Below are 21,403 nucleotides of genomic sequence, written 5' to 3' on the forward strand. Positions count from 1 at the left end.
TGCATGAAACCATTAGTTTCTAATGTTGTCTTATGATAGCAAAAACATATTAAAGGGTAAACTGGTGTATGCTGAAATTGGTGTAGACATTATAAGAGCTTTAATAGGAACATTAAGGGTTTGCTGTTTAATTCTGAAGCTCTGTCTGTTTGCTTCCTGTGCTTTTCATCAGTATTGAAACTGAAAGCTGAAACTGCGTTTGCACTGTCTGGGAAAAGGAAAGTTATTATTTCATTCTAGAAAGGGAGTGGCTTATCCAGCGTCGCTCAGCAACATCTATAAAATATTTAAATGCCTCAAGCTAGATGCACATAACACAGAGCGGCTGAAACATCCAGTATTACAGGAAGATCATGACATATCAGGAAAACCACTGGGATGGAAGGAAAAAATGAAGGTAAGACAATGCTGTGCATTACTAATTCAAGTTACCTGATTCTTTTGTAAAGTTTATTACTTAATTAAAATTAGTTAATGAATCTTTATAAAAAAAAAGATAATTAAATTGCATAATCATCTGTTGAATTCAAAGCTGACAGCTTTAGTCACCACTTACTTTAATTACTGTTTTCCCTATAGTAAAAGGTGAAGGTGAAGTCTCTCTTTCTGATAAACATCCCCTTTTGAGTTACACGGATAAAAGGAAGTCGTACTCAGCATGACAGAATGAATAAATCATTACGTAATCTCATTTTGGTGAACTGTTCCTTTAAGAGATGGTTACTTGAAATTACTATAATTATATAACTCTGATAAGCAGTTTATATCCTGAAATAGGAGTCTGAAATTGTTCTGTGCATTGTGCTTGTTGTGGCATAACTGCACTTATACAGTATTTGTATTTACATTTATTGAAATGTAAAGGTTGTGTTGGCAGGTTAATAATTTTCAGTTACCACGCCCATTTTTATAGACACAAATTGCTGTATGTAAAGATATGTTCCTTACTGATGTTTATTCAGTCTGAAGGCTGGAAAATGTATTGATCAATATCAGAATGTGTAATAGAGTGCTGCACAGCATAAAATGCACACCCTCGCACTGCAAACTTTATGTACAAAAAAAAAAAAAACAACTCCTTCAAAATTCACGTTTTCAGTATGGGTGTTTATAATTTAAACTAGTGCAAAACGTCAAAAGTATTGTCAATTTATATTTTTCACAGACCTTGTTTTGCTCATATTTTGATTTTTTTAAAAACCATGCATTGGAAAACCTCAAGGGAACAAAAAATAAGCTGTAGATGGCAGTTGTGAAATCTCATTCTAATCGCAAACTTCAAATTTCATGTCTCTTTTAAGTCATGGCTCTCACAGGAAACCTTCAAGCATTACTGGAGACACACATGCTGTGTGTGGGATGTAATAAGTGCTGTAAAAAACACAATGAGATTTTGCACTCCCGTAAAGAGATCATTCATAACTGCTCAGAAGACATCTTACTGATCAAGCAGAAAGGTAACAATTCAGTGTGGAGGCCTATTGCCCCCCTGCCAGACTTTCCCAGACCTCCCAAATATGTTGTTTGCTGGCACTTCACTGAAAGTGGATGCACCCGGCATGGACGTAGCTGTACCTACGCTAGGAGCTCAGAAGAAGCAGCGCTGTGGAACGTCATGAAGGATGAAAAACTGACAATACCTCAGATTTTGAATATGATAAAACAAAACCAAAGGACACTACAGTCAAAGTCTCAAAAGAAAGGAGGACAGGTTGACTGCACATTATGTCAAGTCCACTTCCCGACAGATGAAGAACTGATGAACCACTGTTTCACTGTGAAGCACAGGAGACTGATCTTTGAAGACACCTCTCAGACTTGGAAATACCGTGATCCGCCACCAACACACAAGGACCTGAAATTGTGTGAAAGGTATTTATATGAAGTGTGACATGGCATTAGATGTTTGCTTGTGTCAAAGTAAGTTAAAGCAGCCTATAAAACGTTCTCCCATAGATCCCTGATATGCGATTATGGTGATAACTGCACAAAGGCACACAGTCAAGAGGAACTTCGTGAATGGGAAAAAAGAATCAAGGCTTCACGAAAAAGGACCACAGATGCAGCCGAGATGGGTCTACTGTCCTATCAGGACAAGCTTTTGGGGGAATACAGACACAGCAACGAAAAGAAAACGATTGTAAGTGGGCCATTCAGTAATGAACAGTGTATAATGTCATTATTGAGTAAAGCTCTTGGACAGAATGTAAACAGGTTTGTAAAACAAATGTTGACAGATGTACCTCGGATCTTTGACACTTTGCATTGCCACGTGCATTTAATTTGGATTTTGTGATATATATATATATTTTTATATAAATATATTTTATTGTCCAGTGCTAATTTTTTTTAATTATATATTTACAAGTAAAGATTATTATAATTGTGCATTTTTACAATTGCTTTTTACAATGTCATAAACAGTGATTGAATCAATATTCCTGCAGATCAGTGACACCCTTCCTGATGTTTTTATCATCTGTGACCCAGATGTAGACAGCATCTATGTAATAAAAAAAGGAATACAGTGTACATGGAATTTTACCATTATTTCTAAGGTTTGTACATTAACATATATTAATGTTTGTCTTTAATTTTCAAATAAATAGGTAAAAAAAGATCGTCATTGATAGGGTTAGTTACAATATAGCAGTACCAGTTACTAATGATACTACTACATTTGCTTTTATTGTTAAAGCTGCAGTCTGTAGCTTTTTTTGTGTTCGTAATTTACAAAATGTATGTAAAATAAGTGAGTGCATCATGAATCCAGTTTCCATACCTTGTTTTTGGCTTATCCTGAATCACTATGGTATACATATAATGCGTTTTATTTTCAAACTATTTTAGACTGGTTCTGGTAGGAACTGCTGCAGAGTAGCCCAGTATCTGCGTGACTCATCATAGACATAAATAGAGAAAAGTAGCTCCGGCTACAATGTTCTTCCCCAAGATGCATGCAGTTCTGTTTATTAACCACTAGAGTGCCAAAAGTTTTGGACTGCAGCTTTAAGAATTATGGGGTTCAGATCATAATTTTGATAACGAACCTTAAGGAAGTCCTTATCCTTATGTCCACAAGTAAGATAAGAAAATAATGATTCAAGGCATCTTTGCAGATTGTAACAAGCTCTTGCCACAATTATTAGCAACGTGTTATTACCAAGTGGATATGTTGTGTATATGGTGCGATCTGTAAGCTGCCAAGCACCTGTGTCATTTTTCTAAATATGTTTAGACAGCTGTAAGAGTCAGTGGTGTAGGAGAGCCTCTGCAATGACATTGATCTGTACTTCCAAATTGACTTAAATCCCTCCAGGAACCTCTAGAATTTATTGCTTTACTCAGACGGGAACTGGAGGCGAAATTCAGCATCAGCAAAGACCCCGATGAGGAACGGACATATTCCACTAATGCTTGGTTTGAAACTAGCCAAACAGGTGACTGAATATTTCTTACAAAATGCAGCAAGAAACCGTATGGCATGCTTTTACTAATACTTATTAATTTATTAATAAGGGGCAGTCATTAATTCAGGGGGCAGTCGTGGCCTAATGGTTAGAGAGTCGAACTTGTAACCCAAAGGTTAGGGCAGGGATTGTAGGTGGGGGGAGTGAATGTCCAGCACTCTCTCCACCCTCAATACCACAACTGAGGTGAGACCCTTGAGCAAGGCACCGAACCCCCAACTGCTCTGTGTGTGTTCACAGTGTGTGTGTGTGTGTGTGTGTGTGTGTGTTTGTTCACTTCTCACTGCTGAGTGTGTGCATCCAAGTGCACACACACAGCAGTGAGAAGTGAACAAACACTTCTGATGGTGTCCCATACTTGGAATTTGTGCTCTGCATTTATAAATGCAGAGCACAAATTCCAAGTATGGGAAACCATACTTGGCCACACGTCACATCCTTTCCTTTCCTTTATTAATTGAACCGCCAAGCTCACAAATTTTAAACTGCCATTAATTCATTCATTGAACTGCCAAGCTCACAAATTATTTCCACCTGATTTATTGTGATTTGTTTCTGCAGAGTATGAAATCCCAGTGTCCTTCAAATCTGACCAACCAGGCTTGTATGAGCAGTGGGTAGTGTTTGACTTCGACACGAGACCCGTACTACGACAAAAAATCAAGGTCAGAGTTGGAGAGGATGAGTGTAAGGGAACATCAGTCATGACCCCAGCACCTGAGATTCCGCTAAAAAAACAAGAGACTGAAGGGAATCTTGAGCCCTGGAATGAGGAAAGCCTGGAAATCATTCCTTTTTTTGAAAGAGAAGAGGCAGAGAAAGAGCTGATAAACAGATACAAGCTCATCATGATAGATGAGATGAACAGTGTGATTAACCATGACAATTACAAACACAGCATGCACAATTTTTTATATCAGGAGGAAAAAGCAGAAGGTGAACTGCTCACAAGGTATGTATAAATGTAAATATATATTTGGATTTGACAGTTACAATTTATAACAAAATTCTAATTCACAAACTGTACTCTCTCTTTTCAGGCTGAATCTACGAGGCACTGTGCAGTTGAAAAATCAGCTGTTCGATCTCAGGTTTGGAATGAAATGGGCTTATCCGGGGCAACTTTTTGCTTCTGTGCCTCTGTCTCACCCACTAACTCCTGATGCTCCTCAAGGCTTCATAGTGAAAAGACAGGCTATCAGATCTCTTGTTCGTGTTGTGAAAAACAATGATTATTTTGGGCCTATTTATGAGGCTGAATTTCTGAAAGACACTGCCACAGAGACACAAGTAGCATTGCAGCTTTCCAAACAATGCTGCACTGATTTGAACCTGCAGAATGGACAGCAGTGTGAGATGGAAGTCCAGTTCCAGCTAAATCGTCTCTGGTTCTGCGAGATGCACAAAGCCATTGATGATCTCCCCAACTTAGACAAAGTCTTACCTGACCTGAAAAACAGCAACTTCTGTATTTCTTCTCAGTCAGATACAGAAGAGTTAAATGAGAAGCAGCAAGCAGCAATGAACTTTGTTCTGAGTGTAACAGACAACAGAAGCAGCATCCCACCTTTGTTGATTTATGGACCCTTTGGAACAGGGAAAACTCGAACCCTTGCAAAGATGACCCAGGCTCTTGTGCTGCAACCACAGAACAAAATCCTGATTTGCACACACACAAACAGGTAAGGCATCACAATGCAGCTGTATTTTGGAGTACTAATCCACAGAAGTAGGTCAGAAATACGTATTTCTCTAGCTCACACAGTAAAGCATGGTGCAGGTAAGGGCACGGTCTTAATTTTGTCGTTAAGTAATAGTTTAATGCAGAGGCCCCCAACCACCCACTACCGGGCCGTGGAACAATTGCTACCGGGTTGCAAGAACATTCTAGAAAAATGTGTAGCCTATAGATATGATCATATGACACTGTTATTTATTGCGCGTTAATGATTGTTCTAATTATTCTGTATTTTTGTTGTATGCGATTGATATGGAGTGGTATATTTTCAAAATGTTATATCTCTTTTTTTCTTGATACAGTTCTGCTGATCTTTATGTAAAAGGACATTTTCATGAATATGCAGCTGTTCATCATGAAGCCAGACCTTTGAGAATCAAGGCAAAGAAAAGCCATCTCAGATCCACTGATCCCATCACTCTACAGTACTGCCATTTATCCAGAGACGGCAGTCATTTTGAGTTTCCTGATAAAGCTGTTTTAGATTCCACAAGAATCATCATAACAACAACTGCTGTGGCTCGTTTCTTCCATGACATGAAGCTCCCTGAAAACTACTTCAGCCACATTCTGATTGATGAAGCTTCGCAGATGTTGGAGTGTGAGGCTCTTATGGCACTGGGCTTAGCAGGTAAAAATACACGTGTTGTTTTAGCAGGAGATCACATGCAGATGGGACCCAAGCTCTTCTCTGTGAGACAAGACAAATGCTCAGAACAAACCCTGCTCAATCGCCTCTTCTATTACTACCAAGCTGAAAACAGTGACATCGCCAAACAAAGCAGGATCATTTTCACTGAAAACTACCGTTCCACAAAGGACATTGTGGATTTTGTATCAACACATTTTTATGTGGGAAAGAGTGATGTGATCAAGGCTAGAGGAGATGTGCCTCCTCATCCAGACCAGCATGCCTTGCAGTTCCATCATGTAAGAGGAGAATGCTGTTTGGACCCAACAAGCATGTCCTGGTTCAATGCGGAACAAATTCGAAGTGTTGTTGACATTGTGCAAGGAATAATGGAGGAATGGCCTCAAGAGTGGGGTGATAAAGATCCAGAATCAGTCTGTGTCCTTTCTCAAGGCAGACAGGTATCATATCTATAGCTACTTACCAATTTAAATTATGCTTTTATTTATGGCATCCTGCTATTGTATCAAATTCATGTAAGCGTGTTTATGCCAGATGTTTTTTCCTCTTGTGTTTCAGGTGTTGGAAATCAGACAAAGACTGCGTCAGCTTGGACAGCCCCGTTTCACTGTGGAGAATGCAGAAAATGTGCAAGGTAAAGATGATGCATTACTCATATGTAATGCTATGCCATAATTTGTACAAGCACACTAGAATTCAATAGTGACTTACAGAGCATGGTGCTCTTTTCCATATTTTTCAGGAAAACAGTTCAGAGTAATCGTGATTTCCACTGTGCACACCAAGGACAGCCTATTAGAGACGGACCGGACCTGTCTTGAGTTTTTCAATGACATGCGAGTGCTGAACACAGTTATGACAAGAGCCAAATCCCAAATATTTGTTGTTGGAGATGCAGCTGCCCTTTGCTGCCATCAATTCGGTACATGCTGGAGACTATGGAGATCGTACATTGAGGATTGCATCAAAAAGGAGAGTGTCCATGATTTTACCTTGGATTCTTTGAAACAAGATCTCCTTGAGATATCTGAGCTCTGCAGAAGTGAGGATGAAGACAGCAGTGATAGTGAATCAACTACATCTGAAATACCAGACACAGAAGACCCAATACTTCAAGAGCTTCTCGATGAGAGCAAATACATAAACGTTACATTGACAGAGGAAGGCTTGTTTCCAGTTTTTCAACATGAGCAATTCATCAGTAGTGTTAGAAACCAAATTGCAGAAGTAGATGAAGAGCAATTGTTGACTAACTCTTCAACACATAAACACTGTGAGCTGGTCAAAGAGAGCTTTGAAAGAGCTTATGCAAAACCACTTGACGAGCCCTCCATAAGAATCGAGATCAAGGGCAGAAAAAACATAGGACAGGCATTCCCAGGAGACAAGGTAACAGTGGAGATCCTGAGTGAGATATCAGATCCTCCTACGGGAAAAGTAATCAACATCCTAGAAAGTGCGGATACTGTCAAAAAATTTGTCTGCACCCTTGAAACACACGACGGTCAAGTAATGATACCTATCAACAAATGCATCTCCAAAATCTACACACCATTCTGGAAAGACAAACCAAATCACATTGCTGTAAGAAATCCTGAGGACCTCAAATTAGAGAAGTTCATCAAAATCCGTGAAGAGGCACACAGAAAATATCTCTTCGTTGTCAAAGTGCTTAAGTGGGGAAAGTTTTACAAATATCCCCTGGGGATTGTTGTGGGAGTGTTTCCCAATATAACAACTTTAGATGATGGATTAAAGGTTCTTGACATAGAGTTCCAGTTGAGCAGGACACTTTCTTCATCTTTGGAAATACAGATGAGAGACTTTCAAAGTCTTAATTTATTTGAAGATGGGCGAAAAGATTTTCGCATGCTCCCAACATTCACCATTGATCCTGCTGATTCACAAGACCTTGATGATGCAATCAGTGTACGGGATATAGGTGAGTGCTATGAAATAGGAGTTCACATTTCTGATGTTGCTAGCTTTGTGGCTAAAGACAGTGAACTGGACAAATATGCAAGACAGCAGTGTACTACATTCTATCCACGTGGAAAGGACCCAATACACATGTTCCCTAAAGAGCTGAGTGCCAATTTCTTCAGTTTAATCCCTAACAATGACAGACGAGCAATCTCCTTGATAATAAAAGTGGATACTAAGACAAACCGCATAAAGGAAAGATTAATTTGCAAATCTGTCATTCACTCCAAGAGGAAATTTTCTTATGATGAAGCAGAGGACATCTTTGAAAACACTCATCAGCCTTCTGACCTGCTTGAAATTTGCCTTTTGAAAGCATGGACCTTTGCTGAGGTCCACAGGAGATACAGAAAACAGGAAGACTGGTGCTATAAAGCACCAGATGAAGACGTGACTCTGGGAAGAAGGCGATCTCACCTAATGGTGGAAGAGCTGATGGTCATGTTTAACCACACGGTTGCTGAACGTCTTCTGTTTGATGAAACAACAAGGAGCATAACTCCATTGAGATGCCAGGACAGGCCAAAGAGTGAAAAGCTCACTGACCTTTTTGACAAAAATGCCTCCTTGATTCCACTTTCTGTTCACTTCTCAAGTCAAGCACGCGAGACTCAATATGTGTCTCATGAACTGAATAACCAAGGTTTGATCCACCGCAGAGCCATGCCAAACCCTCAGGCTGGCATTTCTGATTATGAAACCTTCCCCATATTAAAATCTGTTTTGAGATGCTTGAAGACAGCAGTAGAGCAGAAAAATATCTACAAAATAATTGACTTTATTGCAACTGATGAGATTCACCCCCAACTTCTCCCTTTTGCTATTGCATTTAGGAGACTGTTTTACAAAGCATGCGTCCTGCGCTCAAACTCAACACATGTCTCAAGAATTGGGCACTATGATTTAGATCTTGACAGCTATACATGGGCCTCATCTCCAGTCCGCCGATATATAGATGTTATTGTACAGCGCCTTCTTCATTCTGTGATTAACAACACAAATGTTAGGTACAAAGCTCATGACATTGACCTGTCTTGTATGGAATTTTCCAGAAAAAATGACCAACAGTCAGCATATGAGAGGAAAGCAAATGCTTTACATTTTGCAATAGAACTGTCGACCCAAAGCGAAAGGAAGGTGGCCTACATTGCTGAACTCAATGCATCAGGGGCAAAATTCATATTATCCTTCCCACTTAACAGAGCCTCTATATCAGAAAACTTAGACATTATGTACAGGGATCTTCAGTTGGCAGATCAACCACATTTTGATGAAACCAACAACTGCATGATCTTGAAATGGGTGCGAAGGATATATTCATTCTCCAATCCTCACATCCTTGCTGAAGTGAAAAAGCAAAATCCAAACTCAGTCATGGCCTATGTCTCTACAAAGACCTGGAAATGCCTAGCAGCTTCTCTTAGAGAAGAAAACTGGGACAGATTGTTTCCCCTGATTGAGGAGCTTGACGTCAGCTCAAGAATCCATGCAAGACAATTCCAGGAAAGACTGAGAAATGCTACAAGTTCAGAAAAATCTGATCCCATGTATGCTGAGCATTATGCCGAACTGTCGATGAGAATAAAGCCAGGTGAGGCGGTCGAAGTACAGCTAGGTGCAGCCACGGCTCGAGGACTAATGACGCCAGCAATTCAGCTGTTTGCTGTTCATCCAAAATTTGAGATTTGTTTGGAGCATGTGAAAGATCCAATCAAGTGTTTTTCTAACTATGCTCTCCACTCATCAAGGAATTCATACAAGACATACATGGATTATCAGGAAATATGGAAACCTTTGTGTGAAATGGAGTCAGCCTCCAGTGCTGTGGCAGAAAATGAGAGCATTCTTATTGAAGATGCAGCCTTGAAATGGGAAAACTCTTGTGAAGAGAAGCTTCAAGGTTTTTTTCTCCTCCCACTGGACAAAAAATCTCAGTGGTCCATTGAATGTGACCTCAAGAACAGTTTTCTCTGCATTCGAACTAAGATTCACCAAAGTCAGAGTAGTCCCTCTCAGTCCACAGCTCTCATGGATATTCCTTCTATCACTTGGGTGGCCCATGGCATAATTACAAAAGCTGAAGAAATAGAATCCAAAGAACTGAAGAATTTACAAATTGATTTTCAGATTAACCACATGCCCATGACAAAGATTCCAGAAGCCATATTCTCCGAGAGGACAAGATTTACTCTGGAGCTGATTCCAAAGCTTCTGCCAGATGTGTAAGACTACAAATTATAGATACTCTTGCTAACTAAAAATGTTCTATTTATGTGCACGGTATTGTTTTATGTGTATCCTTAGATTATGATCACATCTTCACGTCTGTTTCATTAATTATGCTTTTTTATTTCGTTTGCAGCCGCAAAGAGAATGCAATTAACAGTCTAACCAAAGCCAACAACCTTGTAAAAAATATTGCCATGGGCAGGAAAATCAACTCTGAAGGAGGTATAGTGGTTTGACTTTTACTGCCTCTTATAGTGTCTTGCATATCTATATTTCAAACTCTACTATCAAAATGAGTGATTTACAGCCATCTTTTCCATCTTTCATAAAATTATCCCTTCAAATGTAGTTTCATTTTGTTTAACACTATATTTCCTTAAAGGTTGTAATGTTTCGAAGCAGATACCAGCCAGATTTGAGATTGACAAGTATCTCCCTTCTGGGTTTTCCCATCTAAACAACAGTCAGAGTAAAGCTATAAGAGAGGCACTGGCCAACCCATTCACTCTTATCCAAGGCCCACCAGGTGAGAGATATTTTTTGGTCTTTGGTCTTAGGCTATTGTAATTTCCATTCCTATCCTGTTATATTATGGTTGTGAATTTTCACAGGGACTGGAAAAACTGTTGTTGGTGTCCATATTGTATACTGGTTGCTCAAGAATATCCAACAGCTTCCTGCCACCAGTTCACAGAAGAAGACAGCTGTTCTGTACTGTGGCCCCTCAAATAAGTCTGTTGATGTTGTTGCAGGTACATTTTCTATATTGCCAATTATTATCCATTTAGGCAGTTTTGTCTGTCTAGTGAAGCAGGAGTTACACGCTTGTCTTTTAAAGAAGATTACCTGACCAAGAATCACTGCAACTTAAACTGTTTATACAAATGTGTTGCAGGTCATCTCCTAAAACTTCAAAATGAACTTAGACCTCTCAGAGTCTACAGTGATCAGACGGAGATGTTGGAGTTTCCTTACCCAGGTAGCAAACTGAAGCTGTCACGCAATTCAAAAAGAGGCGAAAAACCCAACACAGAGCTCAGGTATTTGCCAAATGCTGTCCATCTATCACTTATTTAGATGTATATACTAACTGCCAATGTAATGTGTGTGTATTTAATGTAAGCTTTTCACTAACAGATGTGTATTGTTGTTATATTATTAGTTCCATTGCTCTACACCACCTGATTCGAAAGGATGGCAACCCATATTCCACAAAAATATTAGCTTTTGATAATAAAATTAGAAGAGGAGATCAATTCACTAATGAAGAAAAAAAACAGTATGTATGGCTTATTAACTACAAATCTCTTTTTGATTCCATGTTATTGTTTTTTGTTTGTTAGAAATAGTTTGGACACAATTTCATAGAAATTAAGAGTTTATATACATTTTAAAAAACTAAACTTTTTTTTAAAGCTACAAAGACGTTCTCCAAGAGGCTCGGAAACATGAATTACTGCGGCATGATGTCATCTTGTGCACTTGCACAGCAGCCTCACACCATGCTTTAGCTGATGCCCTCGACTTCAAACAGATCATCATTGATGAATGTGCCATGGCAACTGAACCTGAAGCCTTTATTCCACTAGTGGCTCATAAGCCTGAGCAGGTACGACTCCAAAGTAGTGTTTGTTTTAGACAAACCCTGCACTTTTATTTCATTATGATTGCATTGAACAAAGATGCAACACTTTTGAAATCCACTTCTAGGTTCTTAATATTGTATTAATGTCATGTTGTAGATTGTTCTTCTGGGCGATCATATGCAGCTGCAGCCTGTAGTCCACTGTGATGTGGTGGAGCGACTGGGAATGAGCAAATCTCTTTTTGAGCGTTACATGGAGAAAGCACTCATGCTTGACACTCAGTACAGAATGGTAATAAATTATCAATATTATTTGTATCTGTACATTTCTCTGTAACTGTTCTTTACTTCAGATGGTACATATTTGCTTCAGATTGTACATATAGTTGTTACTGATTAATAGTATTTTTTATCTAGTGATATTAAACAATGATTTAATAAATTAAACAGCAGTAGTTTCACTTAATTCAAATTAAAATTTCTCCTTTGCATATCTTGTCTTTTACAGCAAGAAGACATTTGTGAATTTCCATCTAAGCAGTTCTATGAAGGAAAGTTAAAAACTGAAACATCGCCCAAAACAAGTCTCTTCCTTATTAAATCAAGGCCAACATGCATCGTTTTTGGTCATGTTGAAGGAAAGGAGAATAGTCTGGTGGTCTCGACTGAACGGGGGAATGAAAATTCAAAAGCAAATTTGGAAGAGGCAGAAGAAGTGGTAAGATACATGTAGATGAAATAATGTGTATTTTGGGCTATAGTGTAAGTTCCACACATGACATGGTTTATTTTAGGGTGCTTTCATTTCAGATTGCTGCAGGTGCAGTATGCGTGTTTGTTTAGAAAGTAAGAGAAGGAACTATTATCTTAGGACTGTGAACCTAAAATCTCCTACATAGCATATTACACAGTATATTATTCTGATATTTCAGTAAATGAAAGAATGGATCCATACAGTAGAACCTCTCCTGATAATTACTACTTTTGCCTCTCATAACACGCTGAAGTGTCTATAATTTCTTAATAACACCAGCTAGAATAACTAATTGACGACTTCTTCTCGGGGGCTCGCTTAGGACTTCAAACGCTGCCTTTCCTAACAGTCAAATTTCAGGACGTTTTTATGGACTTTTTTTTGTTGTTGTTGTTGTTGTTGAGATATTTATATAATAGGAAGTTGTTTTAACCCTTTAACTGTCACTTGTTATAACTTCTTATTTAACTGTAAATTGTTATAATTCATGAACAAATACATTTTGTAATATGATATTGAAGTACCATTTCCATGGTAATGCAATGTCAGATTTTAAATTGGGTTTCAAAGGATGCATTTTGAGGTTTTAAGCTTTCAACTGATATATAATTTATGATGATTTCTAAAACATGACCGGGAAAAAGGCAACGAAAAAAGACTTTTGCAGACAAAGGTCAGAACTCCTGATTTTTGAGGTGCACTCTTAAATTCATAAATTAATCTATTACTGTTACTACATAATTTGTAACAGAAAACAATGGTAAAATATCTATTTAGGAGTCTTAGACCTATCCAACGATAACGATGTCATGATTAGATTAGGATTTAATTGTAATATAGTGAAGTAAACTTGAGGAGACGGGTGACGGTTAAAAGGCTAATTTAAAAAGTTATATTAATTCCAAAATATGCCTCTGATGTCGCTGTAAAATTATTTATAAAACCTAATTATCCAGTTATCTGTGGCTGACCTAGATCAACGCTGTGAAAAGTAAAAGGCATCACGTGACCATGCCGTCTTCACGCTACATCTGCTAATAATAAAATTTACAAAATTTAATTGAAATTAAATTAGGACATATTAAAATACACATGGTAAAGAAATTAATAGAAATTAAAAAATTTTTAAATGTCTTAGTTCCACCCATTTATCATGTTTCATGAATTAAAATATATTTATCTATTTAATATTTTTAATATTAAAAAAATATTTTAAAATGTTTAATTCAGATAATCGTTTTTCCTACAGGTGCGGATCGCCATTCTTTTGACTGAGGCTGGGATAAAGACCAAGGACATTGCCATTCTCACACCATATAATGCTCAAGTGGCAAGTATTAATGAGTTCCTGTCTGATAAGGGTTTACGTGACATCACGGTCAACACCATCATGAAAAGTCAAGGTATGAACATTTTCACAAATGCCATTTCACATCAGTGAGTCCACTAATGGCACAGTGAATATCAATAAGCATGCACTTGTTCAAATCTTCTAAAACACGTTAACACAGAACCTGGACCCATGAAAAACTATGTATTTAAATAAAATAAACATTTTTAATGGTTTTTAAGGCACAGTTAAGGCAGAGATTCAAGGCATTTATACTTTCTAAGTTGTGTTTATGATTGTATGTTTTGACACTTGACATGTAAATGTTGTTTAAATAGGTATGTATAGTGAATTAAGGTGTGTAAAATGTTATTTCTGATCTTTTCTCTTTTGTTTGTGTGACCACAGGAAGTGAATGGAAATATGTCATCATGTCAACTGTGCGCTCTTGTCCCAAATCTGATATCGAAACAGAACCAACCAAATCCTGGATTATGAAACGACTTGGATTCATCATGGACCCACATCAAGTTAACGTGGGCATCACCAGGGCTCAAGAAGGCCTGTGCATCATTGGTTAGTTACGCCATCTGCTCTGAATCTGATGAACAAACAGTCTGTGCTTGTGGGAGTCAATAATATGTGAATGATTTGATCCGTAAACACCTGCTAGTTATTTGCTAATAATAATGCACACATCGCATTTTTGTCTCTTAAGCATTATGAGTATTATTCAGTCCTATAAGGATCTAATAATTTCAAGACAATATTGATATCATTTATCTTAATCTTTTATTGTGTGCAGTTTATGTTAATAGTGTCAGGGTTAATATGTCAAATGCTATTATAATAACACTAAACCTCCTTTTAATATGTCTACATTATGTTTTTTATAATTATCAACAGTTTTATATTTGATGCTTGGATTACAGTGCCCTGATTCTGCTATTTTGACAGGTAATAAAAACTTGCTGCGGTGCAGTGTGTTGTGGAGAAGACTTCTGGATCATTATAAGGAGAAAGGATGTGTAGTGAATCCCGCCCGGCACATCCAGGTTCAAAAACCCACTAGAAGTCTGCTGAGAACTGCTAGAAGATGATGTGCTTCATGCAGTTTTATTTTTGGAGATGCATTTGCTTTACAGCTGTGTTAAATGTGCACTCATATACTCTACATTCACTTATTATTTATGCATTACTATTGTGATTGTTTTTTTATTGATTTATTTTTTTTAATTGACACCAGGGAACATTGCACTGTCAGATCTGTTGAAATAACTACTCTTGAATGGCACTTTAGTACATATTAACTTTTAATTAAAAAAAGCTCCAACCCTGAAAAAAACCTCACCTGCCTGTAGCAATAGCCAAAAATTCATTGTATGGGTCAAAATTATCCATTTTTATTTTATGCCAAAAATCATTAGGATATTAAGTAAAGATCATGTTCCATGAAGATATTTCTTACCGTAAACGTATCAAAACTTCATTTTTGATTAGTAATATGCATTGCTAAGAACTTCATTTGGACAAATTTAAAGGCGATTTTCTCAATATTTTGATTTTTTTGCACCCTCAGATTCCAGATTTTCAAATAGTTGTATCTCAGACAAATATTGTCTGATCCTAACAAACCATACATCAATGGAAAACTTATTTATTCAGCTTTCAGATGATGTATAAATCGTAATTTATGTAAAAATTTACACTTTGACACTTAAGACTGGTCCAGGGTCACATATGTCTATTCTCAAAATAAACAAAACAAACACATCGGAACCATATAAAGGCTATTCATGTGAGCACATTTAAACTAAAGGATTTAATGTATAGACTACTTTGTTCATTTGATCCACTACTCCACATAGAAAAAACCCAGACATGCCAACTAGTTACTGGCCTGATGCAGACACATAGCTGAAGAGGATTGATATCGTCTTGGTGGAGCGAGGTTCACGTAAGGTAACGTGAAAATAAGTCTCAAATCTGCCCCAATGGCTCTCAATTAGAACGCACTGCAGTTCCCCTTTTCACCACAGATTTACGTTGCAAAATTGTGGGGGCGCTGTTGAGCTCGGGAGGGCTCAGGCACTGTCTGACCCACTTAGGCTAAGGCTACGTTCACACTGCAGGCAAATGTTACATTGTTACATTTACATTTAGCAGACGCTTTTATCCAAAGCGACTTACAGTGCATTCAGGCTATACATTTACATTTATCAGTATGTGATAAATGTAAATGTGGCCCAAATCTGATTTTTTTTTTGCTCACATGTGACTCAGATCTGTTTTTGTCATGACAGTGTAAACAGCACAAACCGCATGGAATCTGATCTTTTCAATTCTGATTTGTGCCACTTCCATATGTGGTACTAAATCCGATCCATGTCAGATGTTTTGCAATGCGACCGCAGTGAACAGTCATGTCGGATTTCATTTTACGTCACTCTAGATTAGATTAGATTATCAACATTAGATCAACATTCGTCATAATTCCACGCTGACGCGAGACACTTCAAAGATTGTACATGCCCAAAGTTATCAAGACAGTAGCGAAAGGTAATCAGTGGAAGTGTGATGTGTCAGAACTCATATGTATTACAGTGACAACAAGCAAAACATGAGGGCTCGTATCATAAAAGTTTCAAAACTCTGCTTTCTTGTCGTCACATCCTTGTCTTTATTTGTTCATATTGCCAGTGCATAATTTTGCTGGCTTCTGCAGCAGATCACACTATAAATGAACGCATAATCGCTTACTTTACGCTTACGCGCTGTGCTAGTGTTGCCAAATCCACTTCGTGGGTTGACGCGACCCCACTAACGCAATATTTAGCCCCCTGAACATGATTGGGCTAGTTTTGGACTAGTTTTGAGAAACAATTGGGTGGATTTTGTTGTGAAAATCTGGAAACACTGTTCATATCGTTCTTTTGTGCATGCGGGTCAGTTCAGAACCATGATCTGTTCACACTGGAAATCTGATATTGGCCACATTTAAAACAATAATGTGAACAGCTATACAAAAAAAATCAATTAAGCACTAAGGCTCACAGTGTGAACGTAGCCTTAGTATCATGTATACATGCCTGCTAAAGCCATGCACGGGATTTTAATATATACTGCTTACTTTACAACTTAAAATAGTCTAGAAAATCCGAAAAATATTTGTTGCAGAATGCTGAACACATTTACAATTTATTATGGATTCAGTTTATATAGAGGTCTAAGTTTTGGATGAATATTTTGATGCCCATATAGACAAGCCGCGCCTGAGTTTCAAGTTTGCATTACTCAGCCATAAATTAATAAAGAAGAAAAAACATTTAGCATTAAATTTGTTACAACAAATCTTAATTTTGTGTATATAAATGAAAAAAAGACAAAGATACAGTGACATTTCTGTCCATCTAATTATGAAATATAGAAATGAAGGACATTTTTTATTTACCTCAACCTTCAAATCAATTTTACCAGGAGAGCACCACTAGACTATGACTATTACAATGTTAATGTTTGACCACTTAGAGGTGCTGTACTAGCATATAAACAAATCGTAAGGCAATTTGCAATTAGTAACTATGTATATGATTTTTAGATGTTGTTGAATTATTTGTATTCAGTTGTATTCATACTGTTTCCGTTGTGTCTATGAGTGTATAATTGTAATGCAAGAACCTGAATGTTCTGTATTTATTTGTTGGCATGTATAAAGAATTATCTGTAAAAGTAATATATTTCATAATTTATGTTTACTGTGCAGCTCTTTACATAATTTGCACAACAGCCGATACAGGAGCTGCAGAATGTATTTGGACACCGAAGTCACAAATAAAAATGTGATTGATTAGATCTGTATCTGTGTGTTTCAAATGCTTTTCTCTTCACTAACGTCGCTTCTTCATTATGTTTGAGTCTCAATGTGTTTGAATCAGGTGGTTTTGAAGTCATTTAAAATCACAGGCATAAGGAATCACATGCCCCCTCAGATTTTTGAGCCAAGTGGATTTTGAATGCAGCTTCCAAAAGACAAAAAAATAGCCAAATAAATTTGATACAATCACAGCAGTGTGAATAGAAGGTTCAGAGTGGCACATCATCAGCTGCTAAATTCAAATCTGCATTGAAAACACCGGCATTTCAGCGATGACTCATCTGAACACCTCTGATTGGCAATTGCATTCATAAGCTCAACAGAATCGTATGTGATTGGTTAAAATGTGCAGCGCTGTAAAAACGCTTCTGTCTCTGGCTCAGTGCCAGGCCATCTGTTTTGTTCAGTGCAGGCGCTCACTGACTGAATTCTGCTCTCTCTGGCGATGTGCGAAGTGCAGATGTGCGTACAATCGCTATTATGATCGAAGATATTCATTTCACAATGTAAACAGTTTCAGTGATTATAATGGGGGTTTTTGAGAGTGCTTGAACTCTGGCTAGACTGAAGTCAATGATAATGTTCTTTGATAATGTAAATGTTCTTTGCTCTCTTTCTGTACGTTGAAAGTGTTGTAATTAACTTACGATGTTTTTATTAAATTCACGTTAAATACAAAGGCAGCCGTATTAAAAATATTTTATGGCACGACACCCATAAATGATTACACTAACTACTTTGCCTATTGCCCATTATAGAGGAACTAACATGATCTATAACGGTACAAAAACATTTAAGACTTCAAGTTCAAGTTCAAGTTGAGCTTTATTGTCATTCTGCTACATGTGTGGACATATAGTGGAACGAAATGTCGTGTCTCGCAGGACCACGGTGCTACATACTAGTTAGACATGAGATACACATACAGCAATGCAAATATGGGGGAAAAAAACAAAATACACAATAGGGCTATACAACAGTTTAACCATCTGACTATACATGTACTATAAATACTATAACTACTATACCTAGTTGACTACACATACACAAACTGAGACTGTACAAGAACTTTACATAAATATTGTACATGAAATAGTGCTAAAGAGACATTTGTACATGAAATTGTGCAGGAAATATATATTTTTTTACATTAAATTGTTCAGAAGAGAGATTTTGTGGGAAGCAGCGCATAGTGCAATGTTCCAGTAAACATTATTTTATAGTGCAATATTCAAGTAAACATATATTATCTTATTGAGTCTTTGTTGCAGGGAGTGTTTATAGAAAGTGTCTAGTGTGCATATAGTGGGACGAGTGCGTTACTACAGGTGGTTTGTATAGCCCACTCACCTGTGTGTAGCACACCCAGAATTGCACTTAGGAGAAATTTGTCAATAGTTATTTATAGTTGGGGGGCTGAGGTGTTCATGGTTTCAGAGCGGGACAGGGAGATTGGAGTTAAGAGCTCTCACAGCCTGGGGAAAGAAGCTGTTGAGCAATCTGACAGAACGAGCTTTGATACTCCGGTACCTTTTTCCTGATGGCAGGAGCTGGAAGAGGTTGTGGGAGGGGTGGGTGGGGTCCTTCACGATGCTGGAGGCCTTGCTGGAGCATCGTGCAAGGAAAATGTCCAGGATGGAGGGAAGAGGGGCACCGATGATCTTTGCGGCAGTGTTCACTGTCCGTTGTAGGGTCTTGCGGTCAGCAGCACTGCAGTTCCCATACCAGACAGTGATGCAGCTGGTCAGCACACTCTCAATGGTGCCCCTGTAAAAGGTGGTGAGGATGGGTGGAGGGAGACTTGCCCTTTTCAGCCGACGGAGAAAGTAGAGGCGCTGTTGTCCCTTCTTGTTGAGTGACGTGACGTTGGTGGTCCAGGTGAGATCCTTTGTGATGTGCACCCCCAGGAATTTAGTGCTACTGACTCTCTCCACGGTTGAGCCGTCGATGGTCAGTGGGGGGTGGTCAACAGAGTTTCTCCTGAAGTCCATCACAACCTCTTTTGTCTTACCCACATTGAGGGACAGGTTGTTAGCACCACACCATTCAGCCAGCTGTGCCACTTCCTCTCTGTAGTGCGTTTCATCATTGTTGCTGATGAGGCCTACCACAGTTGTGTCATCAGCAAACTTGATGATGTGGTTGGAGCTGGACTTGGCAGTGCAGTCGTGGGTCAGCAGCGTGAAGAGCAGCGGGCTGAGCACACAGCCTTGTGGGGCCCCTGTGCTCAGTGTGGTAGTGCTCGAGGTGTTGCGGTCAGTGATGGTCTGGATGGCTTGCCACAGGGTCCGAGTGTCTTTACTGTCTTTACTTTTTATGGAACTATCAACTTTTTTTCACTCACTGAAAGTTTCATCTGTATGTGCGCTGCTTTCTGCTCTCTTTACTGCACACACGACTGCACGTATGTGTGACCAGAACACCAGTGGTCTGCACTGAAGAACACAAGAACACCCTGGGAACACTGATTGACATTCTTACCCATCCACCTGTCCTGGCTTATCCTGATTTCAACTATCCATTCACTCTCCATACTGATGCATCTGAGAAGGGTTTAGGCGCAGTTCTCTATCAATGGCACAACAGAAAGTTAAAGGTTATCGCTTATGGATCTAGAACTCTTACCCCAGCAGAGAAAAATTACAATCTTCACTCTGGCAAGCTTGAATTCCTAGCTTTGAAGTGGGCTATATGTGAGAAATTCTATGATTATCTGTTTTATGCACCTCACTTCACTGTATACACTGATAACAACCCCCTGACCTATGTGATGAGCACCGCCCAGTTAAATGCTGTGGGTCATCGTTGGGTGGGAGAACTGTCCGATTTCCACTTTGACATCAAGTACCGCCCAGGAAAGGAAAATATAGATGCTGACACTCTCTCTTGTTGTCCTCTGGACATAGAACAGTATGTGGCCTCATGTTCAGAGGAAATGTCAGTTGATGTAGTTCGTGCAACTTGGGAAGGGAGCCAGGTAGCAAAGAAAAGGCGTGTAGCATGTAAACAGTTCTTACTTATTGGATGTTTATTATGCTCTCTCTCTTTTCTTTGTCAGGAGCTTTATTCTGCAGAAGTCCGTAAGAATAAGCAACTTCACACTGAGATCTCTGGCTCACGGCCAGAGCCGTGAGACGTTCAGTCACGACTGCATTTGGAGAATATCTCATTCTCTGGCCACACTGTCTTAAGAGGTCATATCAGACTCACCTTATCAGTTTTCCTTATCAATAAACGTCTGAGCTTATAACAGCATCCCACATACACGACATGGACAAAAGTATGTGAGCACCCAAACACCACACCCATACATGATTGTTGATTGTTTAATTTCAGAAGCATGGACATTAATAGGTAATCCGTTCCTCATAAAATGTCTAGATCTTCTGGGAGTCATTATTCCAGTTCATCCCAAATGGACTTTGTGTAGGCCAGTCAAGATCTTTCGCATTTCTTGATGGACCTTGACTTGTGTGATGTTCCTGGATCAACATCTTCTGTTGATCCTAGAACAAGAAGTCTAATCCCTATCCCTATATCCAACCTTTATCACAAATTATGGCTAAAATCAGAGGGAAGTTGATAAGAATGTCGCTCAAGCTCCAGTCCTCAGCCAAACCCTAAACAAACCCTTTTACCTATTCCTAAAATCTGATTGGCTGATGTTGATCCAATAAGGAACATGCCCTACTAGGCAGAATCGCAGTAACCTGCTTTGTGCACAAGGACTTTGTCATGCTGAAACTGAAAAGCATCATCCAAAGATGTTGAACAAACTCCAGACTGTT

At 38.6% G+C, this 21,403-nt stretch overlaps 1 protein-coding gene across 2 annotated transcripts; it reads left to right on the forward strand.

Annotated features, from left to right (window-relative positions):
• Nucleotides 1–256: 256 nt before the first annotated feature.
• LOC131543000 (helicase with zinc finger domain 2-like) lies at nt 257–17,560 on the forward strand. 2 transcript variants are annotated; one of them, XM_058780157.1, is made up of 21 exons: nt 257–397; nt 1,302–1,872; nt 1,957–2,140; nt 2,448–2,558; nt 3,320–3,440; nt 4,032–4,422; nt 4,511–5,152; nt 5,511–6,300; nt 6,419–6,494; nt 6,603–10,065; nt 10,206–10,294; nt 10,455–10,598; nt 10,684–10,824; nt 10,968–11,112; nt 11,235–11,351; nt 11,489–11,681; nt 11,815–11,949; nt 12,166–12,375; nt 13,661–13,814; nt 14,150–14,317; nt 14,699–17,560. In XM_058780157.1, exons 1-21 carry the CDS (start codon nt 379–381, stop codon nt 14,839–14,841), a joined length of 8,007 nt encoding a protein of 2,668 aa, XP_058636140.1. In that variant the 5' UTR covers nt 257–378; the 3' UTR covers nt 14,842–17,560. The 2 variants fall into 2 exon arrangements, 1 of the variants encoding a protein (XP_058636140.1); XR_009271838.1 differs by lacking the exons at nt 10,968–11,112; nt 11,235–11,351; nt 11,489–11,681; ... (3 more) ...; nt 14,150–14,317; nt 14,699–17,560 and having other exon boundaries at nt 10,475–10,598; nt 10,684–10,815.
• Nucleotides 17,561–21,403: the final 3,843 nt, after the last annotated feature.

The sequence above is a fragment of the Onychostoma macrolepis genome, chromosome 06 (assembly GCF_012432095.1).
Source record: "Onychostoma macrolepis isolate SWU-2019 chromosome 06, ASM1243209v1, whole genome shotgun sequence".
Classification (NCBI taxonomy): domain Eukaryota; kingdom Metazoa; phylum Chordata; class Actinopteri; order Cypriniformes; family Cyprinidae; genus Onychostoma; species Onychostoma macrolepis.